Raw genomic sequence first — 15,331 nt, 5'->3', positions numbered from 1 at the left:
CTTCATTATTTGTAACCCATTTATTTGTTTACGTGGCTCGTTCTGCGATAGTTATTATGATTTTATTCTTCAAATATTTCAGTGTTTTTTCTTAAAATATCAAATATTTGTCAAATATTGGAACTTTTTCCCATCGTATCAGATATTACACCATTTTTCTTAACTTTTTTTTTTTTTTCAAAAAATGATTTTCTTTAAACATTTCAGTTTTTCTTGTAATAGCGGATATTATGCACTTTTTCTTGACATGTTATGACTTTATCCTTGAAATTCTCTCATATCAATAATAATTTGCAATTTTATAGCTTTATTGTCGAAATCTTGTATTATATATTATCAAATTCTGATTCTAATTAGAAGACAACAGAAAATAATAGTAAAAATAATAATCCTCCACACCGATAGGTGACAGCATGGAGCCTTCAATATATGGGTTTTGTCCTAAATGGCGGCCGAATTGATGATAAAGTGCACTATATAGGGTGTGGAGTCTCTTGTATTCTCCCCAAAATAAGGCATAGTGACAAGGGTGCGTTAGTAAATTTACACGACCATTGATTTTTGTTAGAGAAGCTGGTTCGTTTTGTCGATGATTTTAAAGTATGTAGACGAGAGAACTTGTAATTTCTTCTTTCTCATTTCATCCATATTATTATTTTAGGCTAGATTTCACCAACATTTTTTTTAAATGTAAGTTTAATTTTGCGGATTGAAAATAAACCAGGAAACAACACATAGCTCTGCAGGCTAACATATTAGCTTAGATTTGGCTTTGCTGGAAGTCAGTTATTGTTAGCTATCGAACAGGAAGTCAATTTTACCCCTCAGTTTAAATTCAATTTAATGTCTAATGCAATATAATCTTAAGATATACGACGTTATCTATCTTACCAGGTTATGTCGACTGCTAAAGTTAGCATTCTGGGTATTTTCTCGGCTAACACATTCAGCTACCCTGCTAACATGAAGCTAACCTTTCTATAATCTAATCTAAAACTCAGTGCTAAAGTAAGCTTTATTATAGTACATCTGTTCATATAGCCATGCATAAATCAACACTATTAGAAATGTCATGGCTAATAATCACGACTAGATTGTACCTTGTGAATCTCACTTGTAAGTCATTTGTTTTCCTTATAGTTGGTGTATTGGAAACCTTTGGACATCTTTAGTAGCGTCAATGACCATTTATTTCCTCTCTACCTGCTAAGAACCTCCCAAATCTATCATGAGCAGCTCGGTGAGTGATTTCTTTGCCCCAAGTGATCTGATGACAACCACGTGACTCACTGATTACATTTAAGCCATGTTTGTGGCCTGAGGTTTGACTTTGCTTACCTGTTGTGTCTTCTAAACGTATTCAAACACTTTGTTTTTCCTCCTTCCCTTGTAGACTCAGAGGAAGAGACGGACGACTTCCACTTCAGGTTCACGACGCAAGAGCAAAAGAAGCAGGACACAAATGTCTCAAGCCTCGGTAGAGACCATTGACGTTCTAGAAAGCGATAGATTAAGCAGTAAGTGGAGTCTCTTCAGGTGTACACATGTACTGGTTTGTAGGTGTAGGGTTAAGCAGCAATTCTTTCCAGATCTAGAAAAGAAATGGTGACTAGGTTTCATCTTACTGCTTTTTGAGCTGCAAACTTCACATAAGATGTCACAGACTAATAGATAAGGTGTTGGCCTACTGACCAGAAGGTCATGAGTTCAAATCCCAGGTCCACCAAGCTGCCACTGCTGGGCCCCTGAACAAGGCCCTTAATTGCTCAGTTGTATAAATTGTAAGTCACTCTGGATAAAGGTATCTGCTAAATGACAGAAATGTAAATAAAATGTACCATGATCTCAAGAGCTGATGGAGAGCATTAGCTCATAAATACTGTAGTATAACATGGATAACAAAAGGATGCTTGGTTCTAACTAATCAGGAATTGTGATCTATTATCTAAACTGTATATTTACTCACATGGCATATGTTTTTAACCAAGTATGAGGGTTCTGCTCAGGGGTCTAAAAGGGAACTTTTGGAGGTACCTTTTTAAATCCGTTATCCAATCCCCTAACCACTGAGCAAACTACTGCCTCAGTTTGTTCTCTATCCTGTCAGAAATGTCAAGTTACATACAAAAAGGTGTACTCCATGTTGTTACCCAGCTAAAGGAAGTTCTCCATTTTTAGCCTCTCAGCTTGGTGATGATTGCAGATTAACTGATTACATGTTGAAATTGATCCAGGCAAGGTCAAATGTCTGAAATATATATTTTATCAATAGCTTTCTTTAAGCTTGTCATCAAGATGTTTCTTGTGTGTGTACTTCTTGAATAGTCATTAAAGGTCATTTTCTAGCATACAAATTAGAAACAAGAAGGACTAAACTTGATTGGGAATTGTGTCCATTTTAACTGCCCCTTCTCACTTATCCACTTTATTTCCCTTCTTGTTCTAGGTGAAGAGGTAGTAGACTTAACCTGTGAAGGATCTGAGCCAGCTGTGGTTGATCTCACAAACAATGATTCCGTGGTGGTGAGTTTGTCCTTACTAATTCATGGCTTTACTTTTGTGATGTCCATCAACATGCCAGTATGGCTCATTTTATTGAATGCTTGTATTTGTTTTTTGTTTTTTTGTCTTCTCCCCATTTCTCCTGTTTAATCATGCTGATCACCGTGTGACACCCAGGTTGTGGATGATGGTAATAAACCTCCTTGTTCAGACCGTTTGCCCTGTACATGTGAAACATGGGCTTTTTTTTTTTCATATTGACTTTTATGTAACATTTATTTATTAATTAGTATACCATGATTTTTGTTGTTTGTGGCATATTCAATCAGTTATGTTATTTTAAAATTTAGTCAGTGTTCTTGCTTTGGAAGGTACACAGAGCAGACGTATGCAGGGCACAGAGAGTTATGTGCTGAGTAGCGATGATGAGGAAGAGCCGAGTCAGAGTCTCAATCCAGCTCTTCTGTCATCGTTACATGCAAGTGCAAGAGCCAGGTAAACCTCGTTACATCAGGGTAGGGCTTTAAGAACTCTTGTGTTTGTTCTTTTCCCTTTTCTCTCCTTTATTTATTTTTATTTATTTATTTATTTAAATTGTTAGCGCTTCTAGCTACATCTCAAATGACATGCATCACACACTATGTTTTCCATATTTCCCAGTTCATGTCAAAGAGTAGCCCTCGTAGCTCTTCCTCTGTTCTGCTACATAAGCAAAGATGAGTTGAATCCATTAAAATAAGCATATGCAAATAAGTGCATCTGTGTTTGTTTGTTTGTTTGTTTTTCCCTTTTTGGGCTTTACTTTATTACTTTAAAGTAATAAATATACTTTACTATATTTTGGTTTGTGTGTAAATATTATTGAAACAAAGATTTGCATACTGCATTTAATTAACTGATATTTTCCATCTCACACGAATGAGTCTCAAGACTAACACCCTTAAGATCAGTTTTTTATTTATTTTTTTTTATTTAAGTACTGTCTCCTAATTCTACAGTAAATGTTTGAAATATAAATGAAGGATAGACTGCTTGAAGCTAGTAACCCCCACTAATGCGCCATAGTTTGTCAGTTACAGAAACTGCTCTGCTTCTCCCACACCTCCACAGTATATTCTACTTTTTTGGTTTGTTGGAGAGATCAAATTACTCAATCATGTTATGCAAAAAACTGTTATATGTACGGTCATCACTTAATCAGTTGAAGTCCAACAAGGAAACTCTGTGTGCCCTTGTGCAGGTCTACACCTGGAGCAGTTAGCTGCCCTGTGTGCATGGATGCTTATGCAGAGGTAAAAATGATTCCAAATTCAGTAATGTTAACTACACATGATTGATTTTTATTTTTTTTTTATTTAAGCCATTGTTTTATCCTATTTTTATTTATTTATTTGTATAATTGTTGTTTGTCTACTACTTTCTGAGTAAAGTTATTTTTATTTTTTGAGTAAATGATGACAGTAAATATAAGTAAACATTAATCACTTGCACTACTAGGAGAAAATAATCCGCTGTTATTTTCTTAAGGGGTTTGGGACTAAGGCTTGCATTTAAAAAGCATGCTTCATGACTGCAGCCTTATACATTGTGTTCCTTGCAGTAGCATTTGTTCTGGTTGTCATGTGATGTATTATGGTTGTCTGTCAGATTTACTTTTTTAATGTGTTTAATATGCCTGTTTTTATTAAGTTTACATCATTTAGCAGATGCCTTTATCCTGAGCAAAAATCCTCATACTAGTTCCCTTGTTCAGTGACTAATTTAACCAAGATTTTAAATCCCAATTAATGTCTAAAGAAGCAGTACGGCTTAGACTATTGATAAATGCCTCATTTATTTCATGCCTGATTTGGTACTAGCCTGTTATTTTGTATTTTATATATTAAATTTTTTTTTTTTTTATTGGCACAGAAGTGTCAAAATGCCTTCCGCTTCAACCTAATTGTTCTCTCGTCAAGGTCTTTCTGTGCACTTGAGCTCATGGATTTTTGTGTGTGTGACCAAAATTGCAAATAAGCTGTGTCTGGAACATGCTTTGCATTTTATGGTGATCAGCATATGAAACATTAGTAAATGAGGCAGAAAGATTTTGGTTAGCTCAAATATTTACACACAACTGTGGTGAAATATTAAAAGTACAAGTGATTCAGAGTAACCGTGCTTCTAACCTGAGCCTCTGTCTTAATCTTTTCCAGATCATCGAGAGTGGACGGCTTATGGTCTCTACCAAGTGTGGCCACCTGTTCTGCAGCCAGTGCATCCGTGACTCCCTCGCCCGGGCGCACAACTGCCCCACGTGCAGGAAGAAACTTACTTATAAACAGTATCACCCTATCTATATCTGAGACAGAAAGGGATGTCACGGTTTCTTTGTCCTGCATAACCAGACGGTTTATCCGTCTCTGACAAATTCTTTCCTTAAAGCTGGCATGGTACATCACCTGAGCTTCTACGCATCATGCATTTGTGGGCTTATGTCCACAAAGATCAAATCTGACCATGGACCTGAAAGCAGTTAAGTCCTTTTGTAAAGTATTGCTTTTAATGGTACATTCACACTAAAATATTGGTGGCGTGATGTGCTTTAACTGTATTTTACAGGAATCTCTAGACAGAGTGCATCTTGTGTATAGTTCTTAGGACAAAGTAAAATTAATGCTTAATGAAATATTCGGTGCACTCTGCTGCTTACTGCCCAGATCATTGTCCCTATGACGTGTAACAGCTCAACAGTTTCACCTTCAGACCGAATGACTTTGCCAACTGCTTTTAGGTTATGTGATTGCAATTTATTGTAAAAGCTGTGTGCAATTGATTTTTTTTATTTTTTTTTTGTTCCATGAATCCATTCACTGTAAATATTTGTATGTATGACTGTACAAAGATCTAGTAAGTTAACAGTAAGGAATGTGTAGATTCTAAGCTTATTCCAATAAATGGTCGTAATGCCGTCAGTTCACTTGTTTAGAAAAATTACTGGTGAGCTGAGGAGAGATCACAAGCTTTGTTTCTGTGTTCCTTATGGTAATTTAATATGTGAAATGATACAACTTGCAGCTTTATGTTTTATTAATGTGTTTCTGTGTTGGGGAAAAGAAAAATTCAGCATGTTGTACAATCATTTCCATGAATGTGATTTAAGGATAAGAATGACTACAACTAGCAGGTGATCTGATTTCACCTTTCTGAAGGAACAATTCTCTCTGCCTGACTTGCATACCAATTTCTATTTTGCTTTTGTTAATGGTTTTCTACATTGCTCACACCACTCCACTAGCTTCTGAAGGTGGCACCACTTGACTTCATGTCTGTTTAAACAAGAGCAATGCAGCAGTACTTTAGTCTGTTTAGCTCTTCTTATCTGTACTGTTAACTCAAGTGTTCTAGGCCCCAAAGTTTAAAAATACTGTCGTTTTCATCCATCATTCTTGACTTTGCTTATTGTGTTATCGATTGCTAATTAAATGAACACAAAAATTGCTGTAATGTGAGTGTGTAGCTGTTCGATATCTATCTTTTTCATGTTGGACCACAAATTAGGTAGAAAATGATGCATGAGAAACTTTTGGGTTGTTGTTTTTTTTTTGTTGTTTTTTAATGGAAACCGGTGTATAAAATCAAGCACCTGTGTGTACAGACTCCTTCTACAAAGATTTTAGAAAGAATGGGTCACTTTTAGGAACTCCGATTCAAAAAAGTGAATTCAAGCCATTAGGAATAACAATAACTTGGCCACAAAGTGGTAGGCCATGTAAAATCACAGTGTGAGGTCAGATGATGCTGAGGTGCACAGTGTGTAGAAGTCACCAACTTTCTGCAGGCAATAGCTACAGACCATCAAACTTCATGTGGCCTTCAGATTAGCTCAAGAACAGTGTAGAGAGCTTAACAGAATGGGTTTACATGGCCAAGCAACTGCATCCCAGCCTTACATCACCAAGTGGTGTGAAGCATGCCACCACTGGACACTAGAACATGCTCTCTGGAGTGAAGAACCACGCTTCTCTGTCTGGCAATCTGTTGGACGAGTTTGGCGAGAAGAACGGTACTTGCTAGAAGAACGGTACTTGCCTGAATGCATTGTGCCACATTTAATGTTTAGTGGAGGGGGGAATATGCTGTGGGGTTGTTTTTTAGGGGTTGGGTTTGGTGCCTTTGTTCCAGTAAAAGGAACTCTTAATGCTTCAGCATACCAAGATATTTTGGATAACTTCATGCTCCCAACTTCATGGAAACAGTTTGGGGATGGTCTTCTCCAACATGACCACACACTAGTGTACAAAGCAAGGTACATAAAGACATGGTTAAGCGACTTGACTGGCCTGGTCAGAGCCCTGATTTCAACCTGCTAGAACACCTTTGGGATGAATTAGGGAGGAGACTTAAGCCAGGCCTTCTCGTCCAACATCAGTGCCAGACATCACAAATGGGTTTCTAGTGAGTGGTCAAATATCTCCAAAAAACAAAGTCTTAAACCTTGTAGAACCTTTTATGCCTTACCATAAGAGTCGAAACTGTTATAGCTACAAAGTTTGGGCCCTAAAGTTAATGTGTGTGTAAAGGCAGACGTCTCAAAACATTTGGCAATATATTGTATTTCTGTAAAATGTTAGCACTGCACTAGCAATGTCCTCCTGTGGCGTCACTGTGGCACCCAGTAACGAATAACAGAATTTTCACACCAAGAACAAAGCCACAGCATTAAGTAACATTATAGTACCAGAATAGTAAAGGGCACCTCTTTTTTTTTTAGAGTAAACACATTTAGTACATTTCAGGGAGAACTTTTCCTATACCAAAATCTGCAGAAAGCTGTGTGTGTATGTATCATCCCATGACTCCTCCAGCCCAAATTAACCCAGCTCTCCATGCCCTCCTCTGTCTGTCAGTGGATCACCAGCTTTCTGACAGACAGGCAGCAGCTAATGCGACTGGGAAAACTCAAGTCCAGCAGGGTTGTGTCCTATCCCCACTGCTCTTCTCCCTGTATACAAATGTCTGCACCTCTAATGACCCCTCTGTCAAGCTCCTGAAGTTTGCAGACGACACCACACTGATTGGCCTCATCCAGGACGGTGACGAGTTTGCCTACAGACTGGAGGTTGAACAACTGGCTGTCTGGTGCAGTCTTAACAACCTGGAGCCGAACACGCCCAAGACAGTGGAGATGATAGTGGACTTCAGGAGAAACCCCCTGCTCTAACCCCACTTACCATCATGGACAGCTTGGTGACAGCAGTGGAGTCATTCAGATTCCTGGGAACCACAATCTCCCAGGACCTGAAGTGGAACATTCACATAGACTCCATTGTGAAAAAGGCCCAGCAGAGGTTGTACTTCATTCGCCAGCTGAGGAAGTTCAACCTGCCACAGGATCTGCTGAAACAGTTCTACACTGCCATCATTGAATCCATCCTCTGCACCTCAATTACTGTTTGGTTCAGCTCAGCTACCAAATCACACACACACTGTTGCCATCTGGTCGACGCTACAGGGCCCTGAGCACCAGAACGACCGGATATAGGAACAGTTTCTTCCCTCAGGCAATCCATCTGATGAACACTTAACATACGCGGAACACGCAACACTATTCTTACACATTATTTACTTAAAGCACATGCTATTTATATTTCAATTGCACATTTCACATTTGTACATACAAATTGTATATACAGTATATTGTATATGTCATTCTGTTACACTGTGGAGCTTCTGTCACTAAAACAAATTCCTCGCATGTGAAAACATACCTGGCAATAAAGCTCTTTCTGGTTCTGATGTCTGTGTGTGTGTGTGTGTGTGTGAGAGAGTGAGTGTGTGTATGTCTGTGTCAAATCAAATCAAATCAAATTTTATTTGTCACATACACATACATGCAGTGTACAACATGCAGTGAAATGCTTTTTACATCTCTCCGGTATATAAGCATTAAAAAAAAAAAAAAAAGAAAAAAAAGGAATGCAATTTAGGATAAGGGGGTGCCAACCCATCGCAGGGCACACACACACTCTCATTCACGCAATCACACACTAGGGACAATTTTCCAGAGATGCCAATCAACCTACCATGCATGTCTTTGGACCGGGGGAAGAAACCGGAGTACCCGGAGGAAACCTTAGTGGTTAGCACGTTCGCCTCACACCTCCAGGGTCGGGGTTCGATTCCCGCCTCCACCTTGTGTGTGTGGAGTTTGCATGTTCTCCCCGTGCCTTGGGGGTTTCCTCCGGGTACTCCGGTTTCTTCCTCCGGTCCAAAGACATGCATGGTAGGTTGATTGGCATCTCTGGAAAATTGTCCCTAGTGTGTGATTGCGTGAATGAGAGTGTGTGTGTGCCCTGCGATGGGTTGGCACTCCGTCTAGGGTGTATCCTGCCTTGATGCCCAATGACGCCTGAGATAGGCACAGGCTCCCCGTGACCCGATAAGGATAAGCGGTAGAAGATGAATGAATTAATTTAGGATAAAAAAAAAAAAAAGGAGATAGATAAATAAAAAGTATATAAACTATATAAAAAACTATATAAAATATGAAAATATAAGTGCAAAAATAATGTATATACATAAATGTGTATGGTTTTTAAAGATTGTCCTTAAAGTGCCCAGGTGCAGTATGGTGTGTAAATGGTGTATATAGTGTATAAAGTGGCACTGTGCTGTGCAAGTCCAGAGTTAAAGTGACAATGGCAGTCCAAAGTTCAGAGTTAAAGTGAAAGTCTAGAGTTAAAGTGTCAGTGCAAAAAAAGGTGTGCATAAAAACAGTGACGATGGAGAGAGAGGTCCAGTACTAGATCCTGGGTGTTTCCTGGTTTAGACTCCGAATGGCCTGCGGGAAGAAGCTTCTCCTCATTCTCTCTGTTTGCTTTCAGGGAGCGGAAGCGTTTCCCTGAACGCAACAAAGAAAAGAGTCCGTTGTTGTGATGGCTGAGATCCTTTACAATCTTCCTGGCTCTGGTCCGGCACCGCGTGCTGTAGATGTCCTGCAGGTCAGGGAGCTCGGTGTGGATGGTACGTTCAGCTGACCGCACCACCCTCTAGAGGGCTCGAGAGTCTTGCATGGTGCTGTTCCCGATCCAGGAGGTGATGCTACCCGTCAGGACGCTCTCAGAGGTGCCGGGCCTTCTTCACCAGGGTGTTGATGTGACAGGACAAAGACAGGTCCGGTGTGATGTGAACACCCAGGTACCAGGTGTGTGTGTGTGTGTGCGTGTGTGTGAGTGAGTGAGTGTGTGTGTGTGTGTGTGTGTGTGTGTGTGTGTGTGTGTGCTGTCTGTCTGCTTGGAAGCACCACAAGATGGCGCTGTGTGCCGTGAGAAAGTAAACAGTTAAGCTGGTTGCTCTGCTAGACTTCAACTATAATGGTACAAAACTAGCTGTACCTGTTTTTTTCTGTCAATGCCTCTGCTTTTAACCTATTACAGTCCTAATACCAGTCAGGTCCTGACCTTAATATTGTACAAATCTATCAGGAATGAAAAGGAGAAAGAAACTTATAATAGTCTGTCTATATTGATTACAATTAGCAAACGTCGTGTTTCCCTTGTTGTGGTTTTCTTTTCTTGTTTTCTTTTTTCCGTGTGCCCAAAAACATATGATTGAATTTTAGTTGAATTATAGCACAATTTTTATGTGGTACAATTTATTTATTTATTTTATTTATGAGCAGTAAGTGTTCAACCGTCATGAAGTGCTAGAAAACAAACCAAAACTATATACAGTTTTTAGATTGTAAGTTATGCAATAGAAAGAAAGAGGTTATACAATGCACAAAATTTGATATAAAGAGGAACTTTTTCTTCTGGACCAGGCAGTGCATCATATTTCCAATAGGAAGTGATTTGGGATTCGGCCATACTCTACTATCGACTATAAATAACGTGTTTATAACTCACAGCGCTCTGATTGGTTAAAAGTTCCAGCGGGGGCGGGGCGTCGTGGGGACTTTACAATGCAGTGTGACGGGAGCTCGTGCTGCTGCTGCGGGGCTAAATAACCAGTTAACGGTAACTTCAGCTCGAGGAGTCGAGTGCTAACTTTTACTGTTTATTTGGCTTGGGTTTTGGGTTAGCAGGAGTGCGGTTATCTCAGTTATAAGATTTCTCTGGAGCAGAGCGAAAGTAGAACAGATCTCTGAATCTCTACGTTATATTTGCACGCTTGTAGCCTCCGGTTACCGTGCGCGCGAGACTGACAGCCAAAATCAGTGCGTGCTTTATTTACATATATATATATATACATATTTACATATATATATCACCAATTAAAAAGAGCTTAAAGCTTTAATAATCTTTGTGCTCTAACGCGAAAAGAAGACTCTGTAACTTTGGATTATTCTGTTTCATGGATTTTTGGATACTTCTGGCAGTAAAACACTGAATAAACCAAACTTCATTTGCCTGGAAAAATGTGAGCCTGAGATTTTATCAGCACTGAGGATTAAATTGTGGTGAGTCTATTTTTGATTGTTTTTGTTAGAAACCCTTACTTGAAACTATCCTAGGGCTTAGTCTTCACACTGGTGTTGCTAGTGACTAATCTCCATTTGTTATTTACATTCACAGCAGACACCTTTATCCAGAGTTACTTACAATTCATTTCAATTGTATACAACTGAGCAATTAAAGGTTAAGGGCCTGGGATTCGAACTCATGACCTTCTGGTCAGTAGCCCAGCACCTTAAGCACTAGGATACCCCTCACCCCCTATTATTTAATACCTTGTTGCTTAAATCCATTGAAAGCTTGTTATAACAACACTATAATGTAGTTAGAAGTCTTTTTGACTTTTTTAGTCTGTTACAAATCATTTCCTCCAAGTGTAACTGGTCTTAATTTTGCACCCGTATTAACAACATGATTTTCTTTACTCACTGAAAAAATATGTTCATGCTTTTTTCACACAGATTCGAGAAAACCAAAGTCTTTCTTGCAGACATCATGGAGCTTCTGTGGATTGTTCTTGCTCTTTTTGATATCGTTTACATGACAAATTGTGCTCGAGGTGAGTAAAAGGCATTTTTGTCTAAATCATTAAACAATTAATAGGAATCTGGAAATAGAAGTCCCGATTTTTTTTTACAGCCTGACAGCACGACTGTCTATAAAACACTTCATAACTTTTTCAAATTCTTAAATATCAAACCAAGATTATGTTAATGTAATTCACCATAAATAATTACACACTTACAGCATTTAAATATCTGTGTATTCTAGTTTCTAAAGTTTCAGAGATAATACAGTGCAACTATAAAATATGACTGTTGAGAATTCTGGAAAGTCTGATACTAAATTTTACTAAAATGCTAATCACGCAGCTTAAATATGAGAAGGTAGTTTCAGTAGAATTCACATTTTTTCATTCTTAAAAGGCAAAGATTCGTAAAAGGCAAGATTCAATTTGTAATTTTTTAAAGTTGTTTTTAACTCCATTCTGTCACTAATAGTCTTAACTGGCTTTCATGAAAAGGGAAAAAGCGGCTCCAGCCCAGCTCGGCAATTTATGTCCTGTCTTTCCTCTACTTTCCTGAGTTCACTACATTGAAAGGTTTCCTTGAACCTGTCTCTTGAGTTCAAGACCAGGTTTGGAGCCGTGAGGCCTTCAAAGGTCGTCACTGGCTTTGCTTTATAGAATGCGATCCTCTCATATTAGCCAGTCTCCGGCCTTCCTTTTTTCTTCTCTCCTGCCTGGAACGAGCCATCGTTTCCATTCAGTGGTGGCTGAATGCAGGCCTAGGCTGCAGATGGGGAGATAGCACAGCTCAGTGACTCCACTCCATCAGGGCTGCAGGTGAAGCGTGAGCAGCCATGTCTCTCTCTTTTTGCCCTTAACATACGTCTCAGTCTCAACAGCCTGTCACCGAGACTCGAAGAGAAGCGATGGAGGGGTGAAGAAGGAGGGGTAGGCCAGAGGGGAGAGAGAGAGAGAATCTGAGTAGATCGCATCTGCGTCCCAGAACAATGTGGCATTCACGGTCACCGGGCCGCAGTCTTCACAGAGATGCGTCTCCTAAAGTAAACAAAAATGTCACAAGCAATGCGATTAGATTAAGCAGTTCTGTTTGTTTACCACAAGTTTTAGACGGATAGTCTTGTAAATCAGCAGTGACTTGTTGATTTGATCGTATCAGAGCACGTACCTGTGGGCACATTTGATATGTTGCACTTGATATGGACCAGGGAAAAGAACTAAACAGACAAAAGTCTGTCTGTTTATCACTTAAAGCCCCTTAAAATGGTGGCCCTGATGCTGTGAGAAACTGGATGTTCTTCTAATCTGGTGTCATTTGATACTTCAGTTTCATAATTTGCACAAATTCCCACATTGTCAAACAGTAGAATTCAGAAGGAGGTGTTTTTATGTGTGTTCGCTGTGAAGAAGTTTTATTTGACCTGTATAGAATCTGTGTAGCCATGGACAAAGCGCTAGCTTCGGGCACCGAGCCTAAGCAAATTTAGTGTCTGGGCCATTCGTTTTTTAATTTTAGGTTCATCAACAAGATATAGAAATAAATGCTGCTTCTTCATTTGGTATGTAGTTATGCTGAATATGGCTTCACCTCAGTGTTGTAATTATAGCATGAGATGCTTTTTCCGAGTCCCACCACTTGTTGCACTACACACATCAATCCTGATTGGAAGTTGAGTTCAAACACCAGGTTGAATTAATACACAATACACAACTAGCTCACCATAGGTTATTACATGACATTATCTACCACTTTTTAATCATGTCAGCATGCTAGATAATTCTCATATTATGAATTCTGTTTAGAACATAATAAAATGCAATAGTGGAAATTTATTTTTATATTACATTTATTAGCCCAACAGGCAAGTGAAAACTCCAATGTTCTGCCCAGTCATGTGGGCTGGGTGCCCAAAAATCTCATTCACTAGGCTAAAAAGTGGTTGTTAACATAATGCCTTAAGACATGCAGTGCTTTTTAGCTAGTTAATTGCATTGATATGGAATTGATCGAAGAAAACAACTAACTAGGTGGCATGGTGATGTAGTGAAAATAAAGGCTTGTACCGTTAAGCGCTGTTGCCAAGGTTTTCTACGAAATCATTTTATTTTTGTTGCTGCTTCATGAACATTGATACACATCATTTCAGATGACTAACATTTTCCATTCGCTTGCGGAAGTGCGGTTTGCTCGCAGCTTCCGTAGAGCCTCACGGAAAAGGTCAGCTTACGCAATGCCTCAGGACTCGAGCATCTTCAAGCAAGACAAATTAGACTCTGACTCCATCCACCCGCTATTCCTGCTAGCGTGAGTTTATGCGTGCCGTGTGCGTATCCAAATCCCAACTGAGTCACATTTTGGCCAAACATGCCTAAAGCATGTTTAAAAGCCCCACATGGAATTTGAGCAATTTGTTCACACAGTAATAAACTGAGCATCATTTTGAGTTGAAGTTTGTAAGGCAAGAGAAGATTAGAAATGTTTGTTTCTTTGGAATTTTTATCAAGCTAAGTTTGCTTTTGTTTTGACATCTCACACGGTGTGTATTTAATCATTTAAAGCCTAGCTTCATTCCAGAATATGAGGCTTGACACGGAGTAATTCACCTCTCCGAACAGTAAGAGCAGAGGGCGGAGGTGAGAAATAGAAATTTTAGCATGTTCGAAGGCGCCAGTTGTTTTGTTTATCTCGACCACCCTTGAAGCAAATATTTTAAGGACATACAAATCTCAGGCTTAGCAGAGCACTCAATCAAATAAATAAACATTCAGTCATGTAAAGCACGCAACAGACAACAAAAGACAAAGAATAGAAATGAATAAATAAATAGAGTAAAAAAGTAAAAGCTTGACAGAGAGCAAGGCATTTGTTCACCCAACCTCTCGCTTTCCCTCCTTCTTCCTCTCCCCTCTTTCTCTCTCCTCGACTGTTTATCACCAGTGAAAAGCCGGGGGGAAGTTCATTTAAAGGTGTTTAAGAAACATTGTGTCACAGTTGGCAGCCCTCATTTATCTCCAGAGCTTTACTTTAAGGTCTTAGGTTTGTCAAAACAAGCTGATCTAGAAAGCCGGCCGTTATGGATTGTGCTCAACATTTTTCACGTCTTCTCTGATGCAGTAGTGACTTATTCCAGTCTGTTAACTTTATACACTGAAGAACCTCACACACCAGTAATGATTAAAGGAGAGATTTGTCACTATAAATCACTACCTATTTGCTAGTAATGAATTAAAAAATCCAAAGAAAACACGGCCTAGAAATAACATTGTGTTAACTACAGGTTTTAATAAATGTTCTTTTTTTTTGTTTTCAAGGAAAAGTGTTAATAGCAGTACTGTGTTGCTCTCACCGGTCTTGCAACACTAAGCATTAAGGAAATCACCACTATATAATGTAAATGAGCGAGTGAAAGTAGAGCGTGTCAAGATCCCCCGCGGTGACTAGAATGTTGAGAGAAAACCGTGAAAGTCACTTCCGCTAAGAAAGGCAATAGGAAGAACTGTCGTTAAGTGGAGCCAATAAAGCAGTTATTAGAGAAGCCAAATGCTGTTTACATAAGAGCTACGTTTGTGGCACCTACTCTCATTAGCAATAGACTGCAAGGGACATTCTCCAGTAATGAAGCGGAAAAAACATTAACAGATTGAAATCTCGCTCACACTGAGTTACAGACATTTCCCGTGAAGCGCTCTGAAAGACCAAACCACTGCAGATGAACCAGATAAATCTTAAAGGTTATGAGTTTGGGAAGTCATTCGGAATAAATGTAATTATAGGCCATGTGGGGCGTGGGCTTTAAGGAACCATTAAAAGAGAGTCTGAGTGGAAGTAATAGGAGGAGAGACATATGGTGGCTCTTTTGATGGC

The 15,331-nt window shown here is 39.2% G+C and overlaps 2 protein-coding genes across 5 annotated transcripts in view; both read left to right on the top strand.

Annotated features, from left to right (window-relative positions):
* Positions 1-514: 514 nt before the first annotated feature.
* rnf4 (ring finger protein 4) lies at positions 515-5,503 on the top strand. 2 transcript variants are annotated; one of them, XM_060885670.1, is made up of 8 exons: positions 515-600; positions 1,141-1,240; positions 1,394-1,517; positions 2,447-2,523; positions 2,680-2,692; positions 2,874-2,997; positions 3,743-3,794; positions 4,698-5,503. In XM_060885670.1, exons 2-8 carry the CDS (start codon positions 1,229-1,231, stop codon positions 4,845-4,847), a joined length of 552 nt encoding a protein of 183 aa, XP_060741653.1. In that variant the 5' UTR covers positions 515-600; positions 1,141-1,228; the 3' UTR covers positions 4,848-5,503. The 2 variants fall into 2 exon arrangements, with proteins under 2 accessions (XP_060741653.1, XP_060741654.1); XM_060885671.1 differs by having other exon boundaries at positions 567-690.
* Positions 5,504-9,271: 3,768 nt separating this feature from the next.
* The window catches only part of fgfrl1a (fibroblast growth factor receptor like 1a), a 43,353-nt gene continuing 37,293 nt past the window's right edge, over positions 9,272-15,331 (top strand). The window contains exons 1-3 of one of the 3 annotated variants that reach the window (XM_060884496.1): positions 9,272-9,681; positions 10,865-10,945; positions 11,402-11,499. In XM_060884496.1, the coding sequence (XP_060740479.1) occupies positions 11,436-11,499 (64 nt within the window). In that variant the 5' untranslated portion in view covers positions 9,272-9,681; positions 10,865-10,945; positions 11,402-11,435. Of the gene's footprint in view, positions 9,689-10,264; positions 10,703-10,864; positions 10,946-11,401; positions 11,500-15,331 lie in introns of those variants that run through there. The other 2 variants (XM_060884497.1, XM_060884494.1) reach the window with 2 other exon arrangements.

This window comes from Tachysurus vachellii, chromosome 13, assembly GCF_030014155.1.
Source record: "Tachysurus vachellii isolate PV-2020 chromosome 13, HZAU_Pvac_v1, whole genome shotgun sequence".
Taxonomy (NCBI): domain Eukaryota; kingdom Metazoa; phylum Chordata; class Actinopteri; order Siluriformes; family Bagridae; genus Tachysurus; species Tachysurus vachellii.
The sequence above is the reverse complement of the archived record's forward strand: the minus strand, read 5'-3'. Positions and strand labels throughout refer to the sequence as shown.

Bases quoted from the DNA above. Each gene is read 5' to 3' on its own strand.
- rnf4 (XM_060885670.1), top strand. The intron at 1,518-2,446 runs GTAAGTGGAGTC...TTCTTGTTCTAG, and splicing joins AGAAAGCGATAGATTAAGCA to GTGAAGAGGTAGTAGACTTA. The intron at 3,795-4,697 runs GTAAAAATGATT...AATCTTTTCCAG, and splicing joins GCATGGATGCTTATGCAGAG to ATCATCGAGAGTGGACGGCT.